The following is a 17,607-nucleotide window of genomic DNA, read 5'->3' as shown; positions in this document are numbered from 1 at the left end:
CCGCACCCGTGGCTCTGAAGTCGGAGCCAGCCCTGCCTCTGCCGCCGTCCCCAGTCCCCCGCGGTAACTGGTCCCACTGGTGCCTTTGTCCACAGCGAGTCCTCCCGCCCGCCTGGGGGCGCTGTGGGGCCGGAGAGCGGCATCGGGCGGAAGTGACATTGACGGAAGTGACGCGGCGGCCGCCATAGCAACGGCGGGATGAACGCGCCTCCGGCCTTCGAGTCTTTCCTGCTCTTCGAGGGCGAGAAAAAGTGAGGGGACACCCGGGGGGCGACTAATTAAACCCTAATCAGACTGCGGGGGGCGAGGGGAGGGGGGAGCCCGGGCCTTTCTCCCCAGTCCCGCGCCCGCATGGGTCGGTGACATCCCTTTATCCCATCTGTCCCCTCAGGATCACCATCAACAAGGACACGAAGGTGCCCAACGCCTGCTTGTTCACCATCAACAAGGAGGACCACACGCTGGGGAACATCATCAAGTCGTAAGTTCAGGCGAGGAGCAAATTTGGGGAGAGGTTTGGGGCTTTTCCTCCCCTCATTTCGCTGCTGTTTCGGGTTTTTTTTTTTTTGATTTTTTTTTTTATTCCCGTTGCAGGCAGTTGCTCAAAGACCCGCAGGTGTTGTTTGCAGGGTATAAGGTCCCACACCCTCTGGAACATAAAATTATCATCCGTGTCCAAACCACCCCTGACTACAGCCCCCAGGAGGCTTTCACCAATGCCATCACGGATCTGATCAGTGAACTCTCCCTCCTGGAAGAGAGGTTCAGGGTAAGTTCATTTTGTTCTTAAAACCATTTGGGCTTGTTATGATTAATCAAAGGGATGGGATCATCCATTGGAGCTGCTGGTTTTTAGGTTTATGAATTAATTCAAGCCACACTCTTTGTGTTGTTCAGCTGCTGTCAAAGCATGGCAGAGCCTGGCTGCTCTAATGTGTATTTTATTTTTTTTATTTCTCCTGCCATAACTCTGGGCCAGTATTTTCACTTCTCATCCCTTATGCTCAGTTTATTTATTTATTTAGCCCCTAAATTCTAAGATTTAATCTGTTTAATACTATTCAGACAAAACCAGGGGGGGCTGTGACTAAGAGCCTGCCTCTGATGTGCTGGCAAAAGGCTCCAGGGCACCCATTTGTAAATAAATTCTGCTTTTAATGTCAGTATTATTTTTCTGGTGATGTAGAGGTTTCCACTGGGGGTTGTTGTGCTTCACAGAGCAGTCAGGAATGTTTGAACATCCACCTCCAGCTCAGTAACAACTCTTGTCTTAGATGTGTGGTTTTGCTTTTGTTTTACAGGTTGCTATTAAGGACAAACAAGAAGGAATTGAGTAAAACCCCCCCCTTTGGAGCAGACTGTTACTTCTGAGGCAGAATGATGGGTCTGGTAGTTGGATGAAACATTTAAACCTCCATTCAGGGCAAATATTTTCCCCCTTGTCCCACTTCTGTTTAATTTCTGACAGCAGCAGCAATATTTTGCATTTGTTTTTTTTTTTAATAGCAGACAGGCACTTTGCCAAGAGGATAAATGTCATGTTGGAGTCGGTGGATAAGTCATTAAAGTGATTATTTGTTTTCTAATTGGAGCCTTAAGGCAAGTATTTGTCCTGAGCTGTTGGGGAGGGTGTTGTGGGTACGACTCCAGCTGTAGATGAAACTCTCTGCTTTTCCTGCCAAAAACTCCAGGCACTGCCAAGTGAACTGGTATTTTGTTTTATTAAGTGTCATTTCTATAAAACAAATGCACAAATTGTGAAAACTTACAGTAAAAGAAAGCGGATGTTTACAATGAACTGATGAATTTAACAAACTCTTACCTTGTTCATTTTGTCTTGCACATAAAGCTGGTCTAGAAAACGTTCATGGGCACATGGGTAACAGTCACTAATACTGCACTAGGTCAAAGCACGGGGGTGAGACTGTGGCACAGGGCACTATGACTTCTTCCAGATTGCTGTTATGTTCACACTTGTCAGCACAACAAGGTAGGTGAAGGCAGGGTCTGCCACCACGTTGTTCACCAGGATTTCAGGAGGCTGCTCCCCGTTCACCCGCAGCTCCGGCCACTTGAGGATCTGTGGGGAGAACAGAGGGGGTGGTGGTGTGGCTGAGGGGGAGGTGGGTCCCTGGGGAACCTGAGGCAGAGGCTCTGCCCTTTTCTGAAGGGTTGGTGGAGCTGTGTGATACTGCTAAAGGGCCAGGGTTTAGTGCAGAGGGGCTTGAGCAGGGAGGGACGAGTGAAAACAGCTGCACCTCAGTCCAAGAGGAACAGCTTGGTGGCTTGGCAATGCACTTCCAAAGCCTGTGGAATCACAGAATTGTTGAGGTTGGAAAAGACCTCCCAGAGCATTGAGTCCAACCTGTGACCAGACCTTGTCACCCAGACCAGAGCTCTGAGTGCCACCTCCAGGGATGGTGACTCCACCATCTCCCTGGGCAGCCCCTTCCAATACCTGAAATCCCTTCCAGTGAAGAAGTAACAGAACACTGGCTCACTTCATACCTCTGTCTAATGCAGCTCCAGACCAGTGGGTGAGAGCCTTTGGGAGTGTTTGTGATTGTCCTTTCAGAGGGACAGGCAAGGGAACAGTGATTGCCCCAAAGAGAACTGTCTCCAGAGGGAAATACTGGGCAGAAAAAGGTGTGAGCATAGGGAAGCAGTGAGCCCTTTCCTGCCAGGGAATGCTCACTCTGGCTTCCCTCCCCTCCCTGGGGCATGTGGTGCCTGCACACTTGTGCTCCCCAGTTTAACCAGTTTTAGGGCCCTTCTAGGAAGAGCTGCAGGGGGTGACAGATTTGCTTTGCAGCTCCTCATTCCTGTCCCAGTGAATGGCCTTGGCCACGCTCTGGAGATTGCTTTTAATTGCTTGTGAGTGTCAGATGTGGAAAGGCAAGGCATGTTCTGGGATAAACCTGCTCAGGAGTGGGATCAGCTGCCCTGGGGTGGAAGGGAGGCCCCAAAGAGAACCTCGGACCTACCTGTGTGGGAGAGATCCTCCGCTCCGAGCGCTTTCCCTTGGCAGAGCCCCAGGCTGTGGTGTAGCTGGAGAGGTTGTACATCCACACACTGCCCTTCTCATCCCCACAGAACACGTACTCTTTTGCTGTGAGAGCAGAAGAAAAAGCTGGAAAACGAGTGTGGAGCTGGGAGTCTGTTCTGCTGTAAAGCAGAGATTCAGGAGAGCTGCAGGATCCCAATGGTGGGTGCCATATTTCAGCAAAATTCCCTTTCTGGCACAAAAATATTTATCTACCTTGCTCTGAAAGAACTCAATTCATTTGAAGATAAACCAGCTATCTTCAGTGTAGAAAAACTAGTGCTAAATGCTTTGGGATTTCTCCTGACCTTTTTTTAGACTGGTTGTGGGAAGTGCTGACCGGATCAGGTTTGTCTGTTCCTTGTCAGTCTCCAGCTGCCCAGTGTGTGACATTCCTGCCCACAGATGCACTCAGCATCCCAGTGCCTCCACAGGGCCCAGCCCTGAGCTCTGTGCTTTGAAAACCTGTGCAAGAAAGACCCCTCAACCCTCAGCTGTCCCCCCTTGGAGGGCAGATGGTGCAGCTGTAATTCTTTATTACAGGTATTTCTGGTGCTGGTGCTGGGCTGAGGCTGTGCAGAGGGGAGAGCAGAGCTCCCTGATGGGCTCTGAGATCCAGGCCTCTGCTTCCAGCTCCAGGCTGCTCCCATGGATCAAAGGAGAGCCACGGACACCTGGGCAAAGCATTACCCAGGAAATGAGTGCTGCCTACCTGGGCAGGTGCTGAGTGTCAGGTAGGACATGTCTGTTGTGGACCACTCCAGCTCAGCCAGAATAACTGCAGACATTGTCCGTTGGCATCCTTTTTCCTTGGCATCAAAAGACCTGCTCCAGCTCCACAAGTATATGCATCCTGGTTTGGAGCTCTTGGAAACTAGGGAAGAAAGGAAGGGAGAGACTGTGTCAGCTGCTGAGAAGCAAAATGCATCAAGACAGAGGTGGTCCATCAGAATATGGCTTTTAAGACATGGGATCTGATCCAGCAGCAACTGTTTCCACCTGCTTTACCTTATCTCAGGATAACTGGAGGTTGCAGAGAGATTTTCAGTGCTATGCTTATGTTCCTGAGCTGCAGAACAAGCATAAGCTGTTCAGAAAGAGCCAGCCCATGATGTGAAACCCCCAGTTCCCCTGAAAAAAATACTGCTGCTACCAGCAGAAAGGGACTCTCCTCCCTTCCACATTGGCACTACTTGGCCAAGTGTGCTCTCAGGGATGTGTCCAGCTGATTTCCAGTCCTGTCCAAGAACAGGTTTGCACTCTAGGCCACATTTTTGGGAAAGACATGTGACTCTGGGAGACAGCTCCATCCTGTGTAGCCCCCCCCAAAGCTAAAGAAGAGGCTGTCACACCCTGCTCAGCCCCTCTGCTCGTTGTGCTGGCTTCACCCTGCGCACGCTGAGGTGCCCCACTGTTTTTGGGATTGGGCTGTTGTGTTTATACTCACCAACGACATCATCATTGAGAAAAGCCAAACCATCAACCCTGTGAGATGTTGTCATGCTGTCATCATCAGGAAACTGGAATATGGCTTCAAAAGGCCTAGAGCAGGGGGAAGGGTGAAATGAGCCAAGTCCTGAAAGGGCAGCCCGGTGCAGAGCCCAGAAGGAAATTTGTGTATTAGTGAGTCTCTTGCCAAGCTCAGGTGAATTCCCCCTTGAACTTACACTTTTGTCACCTGGGTTTATTAATACAGCAGAAGCCTGTTTGCTCAAGAGCTTGCTGTTCCACTCCATCTCTTTTGCAGGCACATCAGGGTTAGTATTTATCAGCAGGGCATGACTTTACTTGCTTCTTCCTCATAATTTTTCCTGAGCTCCCACAGAGTGCCAGTTTCCTGGGTTACCTCATGTACCAGGAGCAGGGAAGGCCTCACTGTGAGACTGGAAATCGATCCAAAAATTTACGCTCCGTTACACTACCTGGAGATGACACGCCCTTAAGTTTTGGGGTATTGGATTACACTCCTGCAAAGCAGCCTGCAGCACCTGCAGAATGCAGCTTTCATGCAAACTCTCAACAATCCTTGAGCATGCTCCCATTTTTTCTGGCCACTCTGGGAAGGGGAGGATGTTTCAAGTTTGGAAGGACATGCTGCTTTTGCTCAGACCTCCTCAGTTAGAAATCAAGCCTTTGTTAGGACTATGTCTTCTTGTTATGGAAAGCAAATGCATGCCCCCAGCTTGTGGTTCTCACCTGCTTTTTTGTCCCTTATCCAGTTTTATGTTCCAGGCAAAGCAGCCATCTTCACAGCCTGCCAGCAGGTACTGCTCTGGGCAGGTGGGGACCAGGGCAATCCGGAGGGGAATAGAGGCCGTTTCCAGCACCAGCAGCTGGCTAAAAAAAAGCAGAGAACAAGCAGTTAAGTGGTGCTGTGACGTGATAGTTACAGGCTCCTGGACTGGCCACATCTGGTTTTTGAACCTTTACCTTGCTTTGAAATTGTAGTCACAGTCTGGAATCCCAATATCCCAGAGTGCAATTCGCTTGTCATAGGATGCAGCTGTGGGACACAGAAGAGAAGCAGGTAGTGACACCGCTGCTCATCTGGCTCTTCTCATGCTAGCTGGCAATTCTGCCTGAGTCATAGTCACCCTCTAAGGCTGTGGCACCAGAGAGCTCATTAAAGCACAGCAGCAGTCCCCGAGGCTCCTGGCCCAGCACTTCCCAGACACTGTCACACATGCACAGTCAGTACTTTGTGTTCTTATCCTGTGCTCTAAGAGGGGCAGATAAAACAAAGTTTGCTTCCTGGTGTCCATTACTGAGTTGTGGCTTCACAAGGTCATTAGTTAGTGGCCCTCTGAGCTTGTTTCTGGTCAGGGCTTCTAGTGGAATCTAAAATATGAGCTCCAACCTCTACTCTCAGGCAGACACCACTTAATTCCACGTATCCATGGCTTACTGTGTTCACATCCACAACAGCTCCCATTGGGAGAGTTAGGCACTGACAAAAGGTGAGAAACATGTCACCAAGCTGATACACTGAAAGCAGAAACAGTTCTAAGAGATTACTCTAGGTAACCTGGACCCTCATCAGATGGCAGCCCTCAAACTCAGAGTTTGTCGGTGTCCTCTCCCCAAAAAGGATGCAAAGATTCTCCCTTTATTACTCTAAATTTTTCTATGAAATGTAACAAGCCTTGCTGTCCACACCATTATATGGCTGTGCTACCAACCTCCTTATCCCTTCTACCAACCTCTTTATCCTTTCCTCTGCTTCTGGCACTCTTGAGCTTCTTCTTGAAAAGTACTGCCTATTCTAAAAAACATTCCACTTTTAATGGATCATGTAGCACTCTAACCACTCCAGGATGTGGGTAATTGTAGGCAAGAGGAACAATGGGGTGCAGGTGTGGCCTGAATGGCTCTGTACCAACTCACTGTACAGCCTGACAATGCAGTTGCAATTTGTAACATGATGGTTCATTACCAGTCCACGAGCCACAGCCTCTGTGAGCCCTACCGTGTGTGGCACAGCTCTCCTTGACATCAGGACCTGAATAGAAATCTCTGACGAGGCATAGAACTCACATTAAAAAAAAAAAAATCAAAATCAATTAAGTGCATTGTTGGATAAAATGAAACCCAACAGCCCATAATAGGGTGCTGTGCTGGAGGAGAGTCATGCCACTGCCTGGCTCCCAGCTGCCTGCTCTGCCATTCTCCTTACTCATCCCTGTGGAACAGATCCACTCCTGGGCTTGTTTGTGGCTAATGTGTGTGTGACAGCCACCCTGAGAGCCACCAAGGGAGAAAGAGGAGCTGCTGCACCTCAGCTAAAGAGCCAGGCTCTGGCTGAAACAAGCTGTTCCTGCTGGAGATTGCTGCCACAGGAGAATAACAATGCTCTCTCCCTAATGTCCATGCCTTTTGTTCGTGTGTCCCTGCTTGCCCTGGTGACAATTCCCCCTGTTCAGGAAGCCCTGACTTTTCCACATCAGCACTAAAACTAGGGATTCTGAAGCTGACTTACTGAAGAGGTGGGTCTCCTGGGTTGGGCTGAAGCAGACAGTAGCAATGGGCTTTTTGTGAGCCTTTATCTCTCCGTAGCAGAAGTCAGCTGCCACGTGGATCAGTTTGACAATCCCTCTCCTCCCTGCAGCTGCCAAGATGTTGTGAGCTTTCTTGCGGCTGTCGCTGATTACCATCGTCAGGGTTGTCCATGCAACGCTGAAGAACTCCTGGGACAGAAGGAAAACAAAGCTGGGGTGACAGAGAACAGCCAGCAGGGTGGTGGCTGTCACCTCAGAGAAAAGACAACTGTCACAAGTGCTACTCAGGTGAAATGACACCACTATTTAAGATGAACATCAAAACTCAGAACAGCTCTCAGAAGAATGCAAACTACAGAAAGAGGATGTTTATTCCTCTGTGCTGTGAAGCAGGCTCAGCAGCCAGACACACCTGTGTGAGGACTGGCAAGCTGATCTCTTAAGCTAATCAAAAAATAAACCCAAACCAGGTGAAAAGGATGAGCATGATATGTTTATTACCTATCTTCATCTTCTTAACATCTGTCCACACTAACACTTTCAGACCTCTTTGTAATATATATTATGCATGTATGTAATTACTACAGATTTTGGTATTCCCATTCAATGCTTACCCTTCCCACTTGCAACCCACCTCTGTAGCCACCTTATACTTTTTCAGCACCGTCCCTGTCTCACAATCAATCAGACAGACAGATTCCCCTCCACAGGTTGCCACAGTTCTGGAGGAGCTCACAATGGGATCTGAAAGAGGAAAAGAATGGGTGAGAAGTTCCCAGGTTCAGGGATAACACATGAAGACTGCAGCTTATCATTGCCTGGTGCTCTCCCAGTCTCCTGTTTTCAAAATCAATGGAGAAATATGTAAGCAAGTCTCTTCCTGACAACGGAGACTACGGCTTGAAGGAGCAGGGGTCTAAGGCATGGAGTCCGCTGGGATTCCAGAGCCAGGTGGTTCTGGGAATCCTGCAAACCTCTTTAAGAGCTCACCTTTCCTGGCTCCAGAGTCTAGCACTGGCTCGAAGACACAGGACCAGAGCTGCGTTTTAAAATCCTCGCGGCTGTTGCCTTTACTGTGACACTGAAGAAAATGCAATGGCTCTGCACTGACATCCTCCTACAATAAACCATCCACATTTAGAAAATTCATTCCCCTGACACGGTTTGCCTGTGATTGCCTTGACAGAACTCTCTACTGAACACAGCAATCTGAGTTAAACTCAAGTATTTTTCAGCCCTTGTGTGCTACGGAGAACAGGAGAGACTGAGGTGCCACAATGCTCAAGACTCCTAAAGCAGCAGGGAACTGTTTAGCAAAGATGTGCCCAGCAGACCCCAGCAGAGAACCCCATTTCCTACTGCAGAGAAGCGTGAAAAACCCTTTAGATCCCCACCGGCCTGAGCTGAGGGGGAAACACCTTTCCCCATGCAGCCACTGGTTTGAGCTGAGAGCAAGGCTTGCCAGTCCCATTTCTAAGCACAGGCTTTCAGTGCACCACCTCGGAGCGCTGGTCCGTCCATCCCCCAGAGGGGATTCACTGGGGTCTCCTGGGGGGGTCCCTTCTCTCCCTTGATGCCTCTGAGAGATTTAAAACAATGACAAAAAAACCAAACCAAAACTCACAATATATTTGGCCAACTATGAGCTCCAAGCTCTGTGCAGAGCTCTGAAGAAACCTGAAGGCAGCTCCTCCCACTAAACCAAGAGGCCCAAAGCCAGTCCCAAGGGGGCTGATGGACATACCTTGCGCTTGGAATTCTTCACTGGGGTCAAGGTAATCACGCCGTTGTCCTGCTCCTGGCTTTTCTGTTCCCCTGTCATCTGGCTGGATCTTCTGTTGCTTGGCCCCTTGGGAAACTGCTCTCCATTCTTCTGTGTCCCTTCAGCTCCCTGCTCAGGGGTTGCCTCCTTGGCTGGTTGGTTTGACGTTCTTGGTTTGTCAGGAGCTGGGTCATCCTCCACATGACTGGATTTTCTGGGATTAACTGCAGCCTCCTCCTTGGTGCTTGCCTGGGACTTGGACCTCTTGTTTCCAGGGCTTGATTTTGAATGATTTCTTTTCCTCTTGCTGGGTGTTACTGTGACCTATAAGGCATGTTGTCAGATTCTGCAGAAGGTTTTTAGCTTCCCCGAGAAGTGCAGATAATTTGCAAGCCAGAGATATTAATTATTCACATGCAAGTACCCTCCCACGGTTACAGACTGGGTTCCAGGAATCAGATAGCCCAGAGCTGCAGGGTTCCTAGAGGCAGAAGCTAATGAAAACCACACAGCCAGCCTCATTTTCAGCTCCCTTCCCTCATCTCAGTTATTTGCAATCTACATACAATGTGGAAAAACAAATCTGGCCCGTGGACCACAGGGGTTCAGTCTGCAGCCATTTCCAAGCAGGCAAAACACCAGCAGAGTCTGGCCAGGCATCAGCCCAGTTCTCTAATTAAAACATCCCTTCCTAGAGAAGAGGTGGAGTGAGTAGGACTGCACTCATGGAATGTTTTAGGTCTCCTATGAGAATGGACGCTCTCTCCTCTCAGAGAGCAGCTCAACCTTCACATTTCTGGGAAAGCTTCAATCTGGCTGTAAAGAAGGAGCCTGAGCTGTTGGATACAGGCTGGAGCCTGAGACTGCCCCTGTGGTTAGCAAAGGGTCATAAATGTGAACTGACAAGAGCTACTGAATTCCCAGGAAACAGAAAGAACATTGCTAATGTAACTGGAAAAATCACCTACCTGAGCCACATCCTCTGCAGCTTCCCTGGGGCTTTCTGTGCTTTCTTCCTCATTCTCATCCATCTTTTCCTCTGGTTCAGTATCGGAGTTTAACTCCAGACCTAGTGAGTATGCCAGAAACTCTTCTGCAATCATTTTCACCTGAGAAGCAAATACGTGGATATGTTAAAAAAGAAAGAAAAAAAAAGACAAAAAAGCCACAGCATGTCAAGCTCTGATGTGTCATGGCACAAAGAGCTGCTTTGCTGGGTTTTTAATACTGCTCACTCTATTCTGTGTGAATTTCAAAAGTGGTGGAGGAGTCCCCAGCTGACATTACACGACCCAAGAACTTCTCTTTGTCATGGGCATCCAGAGCACACAGCTGTGCAAAGAACAGCACAGCAATAAAACAAGACAAAGGAGAGATGGAAGCCTCAACTCTGTGTATGAACATACAAATGAAACAAATGTTACAAACTAAATGGTGCCTTTCCCCACTGGGAGCAACTACACTTCTGTCATTATCTTTTCTCTTCCATCAACAGTAAAGGTTGCCATTAAACTAATTTGCAAACAATTAAATATTAAGGATACTGCAGTCTGGTTAATTAGTAAAAGTATCATTATTGCTTATGAATTAAAAACCGATGTTTAATAATAACCATTTCAACTTGGTGCTTCTGTAACTGCTTAACAAAGCAGTGAAGAAAAAGTGATACCACTTGTCTGCAAGAGCACCCAAATCCATGGAGTGTTTTAATCCAATCCATGCAGAACCAGGAGCAGGGTCCTTGCCTGAAGAGCAGGAGGGGGAGTGGGATGTGACCTACCCGCCAGCGGGTGAACTCGCTGAGTGAGCTGGGTCCATACACCACATTGGTCTGTACTGACTTCAGGAACTTCTTCTTGATGGACTTCACCTGCTCAGCTGTGTATTTCTCAGGGAGTTGGTCACGGAAGAATTTTTCCCAGTGAGCAGTAACCTAGGCAGAAAGACTGAGTTTATCCAAGAGAAAAGCACAAGAGAACTTGTGAAAGCATTTGAGAAGTGGCCAACCTTGAGTGCTGCACCCTACGTGATGGCACCACTTTAATTTAATTATTCACGTTCAAATGACCACTTCAGCTAACAAGAAAGTCAGTTCCTCTGAACCAGGTTGGAGTGAGTGTGGCTAAGCAGGCACTGTCAGCATGGACCCATTTAGAGATACCTGGGCTCCAAAAGGCTGCTGAACTACAGGCACAACCACGTGGATGCTCACCTGTCAGCACAGTTTCCCATCGGAGTTTCTGGTGGGCAGTAACACATCCATCAGCATTTGGACCCAGCAGACATTTTTACATTGAGGCACAGGACTAAGAATTGGGCAGGCAAGTACCAATAACATCAGGGAAAGGCATCAGGGCCCAAACACCACAAAAAGAACAGCACAGGGGGAAGAGTTTGGTGTGTCATTAAACAGCCAACCATGATCAGTTGTCTGGGTAAGAGGCTGAGCAGCCCTCAGAGAGACCTCTTGAGATACACAAATATTACACATACAACACTCAGCACAACAAGACATCCTGGTCTTCAGTATTTGATTTCTCCCCCCTGCTACACAGAAGGAATTAAGAAGATCAAGTAACTAGAATACAAATGGTAAGAGAAGTAATACACAAAAGCAATCAGCCAACCAAACCTTTTTCATAACTGAACAATAATTTTGCTTAAGATCACAACAATGCCTTGTGGGGACAATCTGTCAGGAGCTAAACTGTGTAGACAGATAAGTGAAAATAGAGTTCTAAACATACACAGCTGAAGAAGAAAGAACAAATCCTTGCTCCTGGTGTATGCTGGAAAAAGCAAGATTATCCTGAGCTTGGTTTTGTGCTCCCCATTCCTGGGGCCTGGACAGTGACTTAAATTAGATGGGGAGGTGTTTGCAGCTGTTCTGGCAGCACCAGGCTTCTCCCGTTTCTGAATGATGCTCAGAGTGACCTGAAAAACTACAGGATCAGACAACAGACCTGGCTGGCCCTGCTCCTGTCACCTAAACCAAAGGCAAATTGGCTGCACAGAACAGGTAGAGCAGATGCCAGCAGTGACCAGAGAAAGCAGCAGTAAGACATTTCCTGAGTGGCTCATTCTGCAGGCTGGGCTCAGACCATACCACAGGTATTGCAAACCACTTGAAGCTTGTCTGCAGCTCTGCCACTACACTGAGCACAGGATTTAGTTATTTCTCAGGTGTTTGGAGGTTAAGGAAATATCCCACATCTTACCTTGCTGGTGAGCTTACGGCTGTTGACACGCCTCACATGGTTGGCCAGTTTGGTTATGTCCTTGCCATTGAGCAGACGAAGATTTTGCAAAAGAAACATTACTTTATAGTCATCATTGAGCTAGAAAGAGAAAACATTGGAGTTATAACAGTTGTACACGTGGTACTTGCTTTACCTTTAGTCCTTGATTAAAATACAGCCTATATGAAAATGATATATTTCGTAAGGAAAAGCCATTTCATAAAATCTCCTCAGGATTTTCAACTTGAATTTCACCTTTCAGCTGTGAATTAATGTTCTCCTATGAGCTGGGATCTTAAACTGCAGACAGAGCTGCCCAGCCCTCAGGCAGTGCTAGCATCCAACACAAGGTGGTGGCTGTGTAACTGCTCATCTGCTGGGCCTGAGTGCAAGACTGGGAGCTCTGTTCATATCCCTTAACTCTTTACACAGAGGAAGGCCTGTCCTGCCTTCAGTCAAGGAATTCCAGCAGGAATTCCTTGGGTCAGATGCATTTTAAGTCAGACAGTTCACCATACAGCCACACATATACTGCCATTGTGCAACAGCAGATAAGCATGTGGGGATGGTGAGTGGCTGATGCCAGTTTACAGCACAAGTAAAATCAGTTTTGGATGTTTAACTTGTACAGTCAGCAGATCCTCTTGGGAGAAGTCGAAACCTAAACCAGATTAATCACCAAGTTTAAACCCTCATCAGAGGACCGAGGCTGAGCACAAAGGGCAGTAAAACTAAGACAGATATTAGGAAATAAAACTAACATTAGATATTAGGGAAAAACTCTTTACTGTGAGGGTCATGATGCATTGGCACAGGTTGCTCAGATAAGCTATGGCTGCCCGATCCCTGGGAGTGTTTAAGACCAGCTTGGATGGGGTTCTGAGCAACCTGGTCTAGTGGAAGGTGTCCCTGCCCATGGCAGGGGGTGGAACAAGATGAGCTTTAAGGTCCCTTCCAAACCAAACCATTCTGTGATTCTGTGTTTCTGTAAGAAGGACATCTCTACACAGTCATTACCATATTTTACACAAGTATGAGCATAAAATACTGTGCCTGATAAGCCATCTAAGATGGGACTTTGGTCTAAAGATTCAGGAGCTCAAGACACAGATTTTAACATCTGAGTGGTTTTGGGCAAGTCACTTCTGCAGACTGAGAAACAGTGGCACAAAGTGGTTAAATGTCACATGAAGGCTGGCTGCTTTCTCCAATGCCCTTCCACTTGCTGCCCAAGAACAATATATAAGAGCTTTGCACAACTGCTGTTTGTTTGCCTCTCTGTTTAGTGTAAGGAGGGGGGTAACTCACTGTCAAGTACACATTGTTCTCGTAAGTCAGCTCCTCAAGCAGAGGGAACTGTTTCAGAGCAGTTACATCTTCCAGCTTGTTATTGTTGCAGTTCAGGACACGCAGATCGGGCAGGGTTAGGCTGTTGGGGAATTTGTCCAGTAAATTATCAGAGAGATCAAGTTTCTGCAGGTGCCTCAGGCGGGAAAACAAACGTGGGTCTAAGTCTCCAGTCTTCAACTGCAGCTTGGACAGGCTGAAAATAAAATAAAAAAAAACCAAACCCATGAACTATCTGCAACTCACTGGAAGAACAAATGCTGATTTCACAGGATACAAAGGATACCTGGTGGCACCTCAGTCCAGCACAACTCACTGGGTACATCTGACCAAACCTGCTTTTTCTGGTGGCAGCATTCTGGATTGTGAGCTGACACCATCAGAGACTCAGGTCTGCCCAAGTACAACTAACCTGCAATTCACATAATCTCCTAGGGGTAACTGAGCTGGCTGGGAGCAGTGAATTACCAGAAAAAGTTATTTTGTAGAAAAAATTACTACACCTCTAAGAGGTTTGGCATTTTGTTCCTGTGCAATGTTGATTCAACAAAACAAGCTGTGGCAATTCAAGACACTTATTACCCTGTCCACAGAATGTACTACATTCATTATTTCACAGTTCAGGCCAAGTGCAGAGCATGTTCCCAAATAATTTGACTGCTTTCAAAGAACTAACTTGACCAAAAAAGTGATTTTTCCATTTCTTTTATAGCGAGTTTTGCTGCAAAAACTTCCAATGATAAACGTGAATATAAATGAAATCTACTTAAAAAAATCCCAAGACTGCCACCAAAACAGAAGAACTCTGTCCTGGAAAGAGGAAGTGGCACAATATTGGTGAGGGGAAAAGAAATACCCCTGCTCCACAAGAAAGTGAAAAGTACCTTTTATAAGCAGGGTCATTTATATTGGGTTAGATCGTTTAGGTGAGCTCCAAAGGGAGGTTCCAGTCCTGGCAGCCAACATCTCATGAGGGCACAAGCTTGAGCTCCTTTAACAAACAGAATCTCTGTCTCTAATGATTAGTTAAAAAAATAGACTTCTAGATATTAATGAAGTGTGAATAAATGAGGCAAATAAATCCAGAAAGCAAGATCCTTTCTCTTTCACTTGCCATCTCAGAAGTGTAACCAGCCAGCCAGAGCTGGTAAGAAAGGTTGAGGAGAGCCCAGCTGGCTGCAGAGCTGTGGCTGTGGTGTCATTTTGGGGAGAAACCCAAATGGACTTTCTGAAATATGACCCTAAAACATCACAGTACGAAGCTGCATGGAGAAAGCCACACTCCAAAAATCCACAGCTTCAAACATCTCCCCATCACTGTGTTACCCAGATTACTGCAGCTGATACTCCTCAGAGAAATGTTTAAGTTTCTCTCTAAAAATAATGATTTTAGCACAAGGCAAACTGAAAGAAATAACTTTAAAGAGTACATGTGAAACCCAAACCCCCTGACATCAGCAACAAAAACAACAAAGGCGCCAGCCAGAAATTGGCCAGCTGAGTCACTTGGATTGGCCAGGTCTGGAACAGTGAAATTCCACAGTGTTAAACATTTGGAAAGATACATATTTGCAATGACCTCTGTTCAGGATCTGAGTGACAAAATTGTATTGGTTTTTAAGTGTTTCAGAGTTTATTCTCTCCCTCTGCAATGTTTGAGGTACTAGGATAACTGGATTTAGAGGGGATGGAAAGTGATGGAGGGAGAGGAAAATGGAAGGGAAATAATGTAAAAAATACTTTTAAAACCCTCTCAAATCTATGCTGGAAGATTCTCTTATTCACATTAAACAATTGCTAGCAAAGATGCAAGGGCTTTGGGGGTAGGGATGATATCTTGGGGTTAGGAAATCAGGATCCAGCCCTGAGCAGTTTCACAAAATAGAAATGGCAAAAAAGGGTAACATCTGCCAATGACCTCTCTAGTGAATGCAGTGCCACCAGTGCTCACTGCTCCTGCACTGGAAATGCCATCTCAGTTCTGTGCTTGGGATCTGTTTCTCTTTTTTTCATTAAAACAGAGAAAAAAAGGGGAAGAAAGACAGAAAAAGGAGATTGCCCAGCTTGAATTAATCTGGAATTTTCCATGGGCCTGTCTGCACTTACTTCAGGGTCTCGATCTTTCGAAGCCTCGTAGATCTTGGAACTGCCCTTTCCAAAAGAAGTTCTGTAGTAATTTTGGACATTTTTAATCTCCACCCCGCTGCTGGAATCACTAATCAGTCAGCTGTAAGATGTCTTCTGGTTACCTTCCTGGTAAAACAAATGGGAATAAGAAGAAATGCTTTCAGCAGCTCCAAAGGCAGAAAAAAAAAAAAAAATTATGAGGTTATCTACTGTTTTTGCTGCTGTGTTGGAAGTCACCTTTTTTACTTGGCTGAAATGAATGTGGCAAAGACTATTATTAGACTGGGCACAGGCTCCCAACACGCTGATCCAATCCATCTCCAAAACAACAGGGATACATCCCATGGCTGTTGGAGTGACAGACTTGCTGCAGGTGAAAGCTGTCCATGAGTGATGGCACTCAGGACCAGGACAGCATCACAGGTACCTGTTTTTGCCTCTCCTGGGCTCTGCTCCAGGAATTCCAACACTCCTTCAAACAGCAGTAAGAGTCAATACACCTGCTGTGAATGTCTTCCTCCCAAGAAAGTGACACTGTGCTCACTGGCCTGACCAGCTGGACGGACTCTTGGCTGACGGCTTCTAAATTGCCCAAAATTTTGGAAAACTGAATTAATCAGCGGAAATTTAAACACCCACCAATCAAGGACATCATTTCCTCACCAAGGAAAAAGAAAATCAACAGCATTCTGTGTGTTGTTGTTGATTAACTGATGTTTCAGTACACACACACACACAGAAGGATACACCAATATTTGGAATAACAATGCTGACAGAGTCAAAAAATTGCTATGAAATTACTGGTTCAGGGGTTACCACTCTTCCTGACACAGATTCCAAGAGAGGGAAATAAAAGAGAACAGAGCTCCAAGGCTGGGCTCTCTCCTGTCTTTCTGTGTTAGATCAATGCTGCCTAAATGCCACTCCAGCACATCGTGAGGAGCACATGGGGCACTGAGCCGTCCTTGGGTTTGCTTTCAGCAGCACCACACACCTACAGCACCTGCAACAATTTGTGGTGAGCAACGGGGCACTACAATATTGTATACACTACAATATTGTATACACTGAAATATTGTATACACTGAAATACTGTATACAATGAAATATTGTATACAAGCACAATGAGCTGAACTGAAAACCAGTTTAAAGAGCAGCTGTTTGGGATTTGATCCTTCAAGCGACAGTGGTCTTGCTGCGAGCCAAACCACAGGGTCAGGCTGACCCAAGCAAACCTCCATAAGATCTTGTGCCTATAATAAAAATGTGTCACCAGTGGCTGTGGATGTTCCCATCGCCCTCTCTCTGACACACTGACACCCCAGACACAGCTGTGACACGGCGGGAGCTGCAGGGAAGGCCAGACACAGCATATCCCATCCCCACAGCATCGCGGGTGATGCTGCAGAGAGAACACTCGGTTACCCCGGGGGCTGGTGAACCCCGGCGTTCTTTCAGTGGGAACTGACCCCCTCCTGCCCCACCGCAGCTCTCGGGATGGAGCCCCACAGCCAAGCATCCCCCTGACCTGAACGTGTTTATTCGGAGCTGCCCTGCACCGCCCGGCTGGCGCAGCCCCCGGGCCGCGATGCCCGCGATGCCCCGGGGATGACAAGGCCACGGATGCCGGGCTGTCCGCCCACGCTGGGCCGCGGGGTATCACCGGCTGCGGGCGCAGGCCGCGGCTCCGCCCGTGGGCAGGGCCGGGCAGGGCCGGGCGGGGCAGGTGCGGTCCGGGCCGAGGCCTCGCCCGTCACCGCCGTCTCCGGACACCGAGCGCCGCTGGGGACGGCGCCGGCCGCGGCCTGAGGCGCCCCCGCGGGGCGTGCTCCGCGCGCCGCGCCTACAACTCCCAGCGACCCCCGCGGCGCTGAACAACGGCGCGGTGCCCGGGAGCGCCGCGGGGGCTGCTGGGAGCGCGAGTCCGCACGCACACCCCCCCCCCTCCACTCCCGCCGCCCGGCCGCGCGGCCTGCGCCCAGCCCCGCTGCCCTCACCTGGAAGCGGCCGGGGAGGAGGAAGAGGAGCCGGGGAGGAAGGAAGGGCGGGAGGAGGAGCGGGAGGGGGCGGGGGCTGTGTCCTCGGCGCAGCCGG

General features: G+C 48.1%; 2 protein-coding genes across 3 annotated transcripts; one reads left to right on the top strand and one right to left on the bottom strand.

The window, feature by feature from the left end:
- Positions 1-148: 148 nt before the first annotated feature.
- POLR2J (RNA polymerase II subunit J) lies at positions 149-1,815 on the top strand. Its single transcript, XM_069033188.1, has 4 exons — positions 149-251; positions 392-481; positions 595-769; positions 1,302-1,815. Exons 1-4 carry the CDS (start codon positions 199-201, stop codon positions 1,335-1,337), a joined length of 354 nt encoding a protein of 117 aa, XP_068889289.1. The 5' UTR covers positions 149-198; the 3' UTR covers positions 1,338-1,815.
- LRWD1 (leucine rich repeats and WD repeat domain containing 1) lies at positions 1,487-17,597 on the bottom strand. 2 transcript variants are annotated; one of them, XM_069033185.1, is made up of 16 exons: positions 17,511-17,597; positions 15,493-15,639; positions 13,348-13,582; positions 12,019-12,138; positions 10,581-10,733; positions 9,769-9,909; positions 8,783-9,124; positions 8,029-8,155; positions 7,673-7,782; positions 7,020-7,227; positions 5,474-5,546; positions 5,240-5,380; positions 4,491-4,585; positions 3,756-3,917; positions 2,985-3,109; positions 1,487-2,080 (listed from the first exon to the last, which is right to left on the bottom strand). In XM_069033185.1, exons 2-16 carry the CDS (start codon positions 15,570-15,572, stop codon positions 1,940-1,942), a joined length of 2,253 nt encoding a protein of 750 aa, XP_068889286.1. In that variant the 5' UTR covers positions 15,573-15,639; positions 17,511-17,597; the 3' UTR covers positions 1,487-1,939. The 2 variants fall into 2 exon arrangements, with proteins under 2 accessions (XP_068889286.1, XP_068889287.1); XM_069033186.1 differs by lacking the exon at positions 17,511-17,597 and adding an exon at positions 17,042-17,131.
- Between the last annotated feature and the right edge of the window lie 10 nt (positions 17,598-17,607).

Source organism: Aphelocoma coerulescens, chromosome 19 (genome assembly GCF_041296385.1).
Source record: "Aphelocoma coerulescens isolate FSJ_1873_10779 chromosome 19, UR_Acoe_1.0, whole genome shotgun sequence".
Taxonomy (NCBI): domain Eukaryota; kingdom Metazoa; phylum Chordata; class Aves; order Passeriformes; family Corvidae; genus Aphelocoma; species Aphelocoma coerulescens.
Note: the sequence above shows the minus strand (reverse complement) of the source record. Positions and strands in the feature narration are given on the sequence as shown.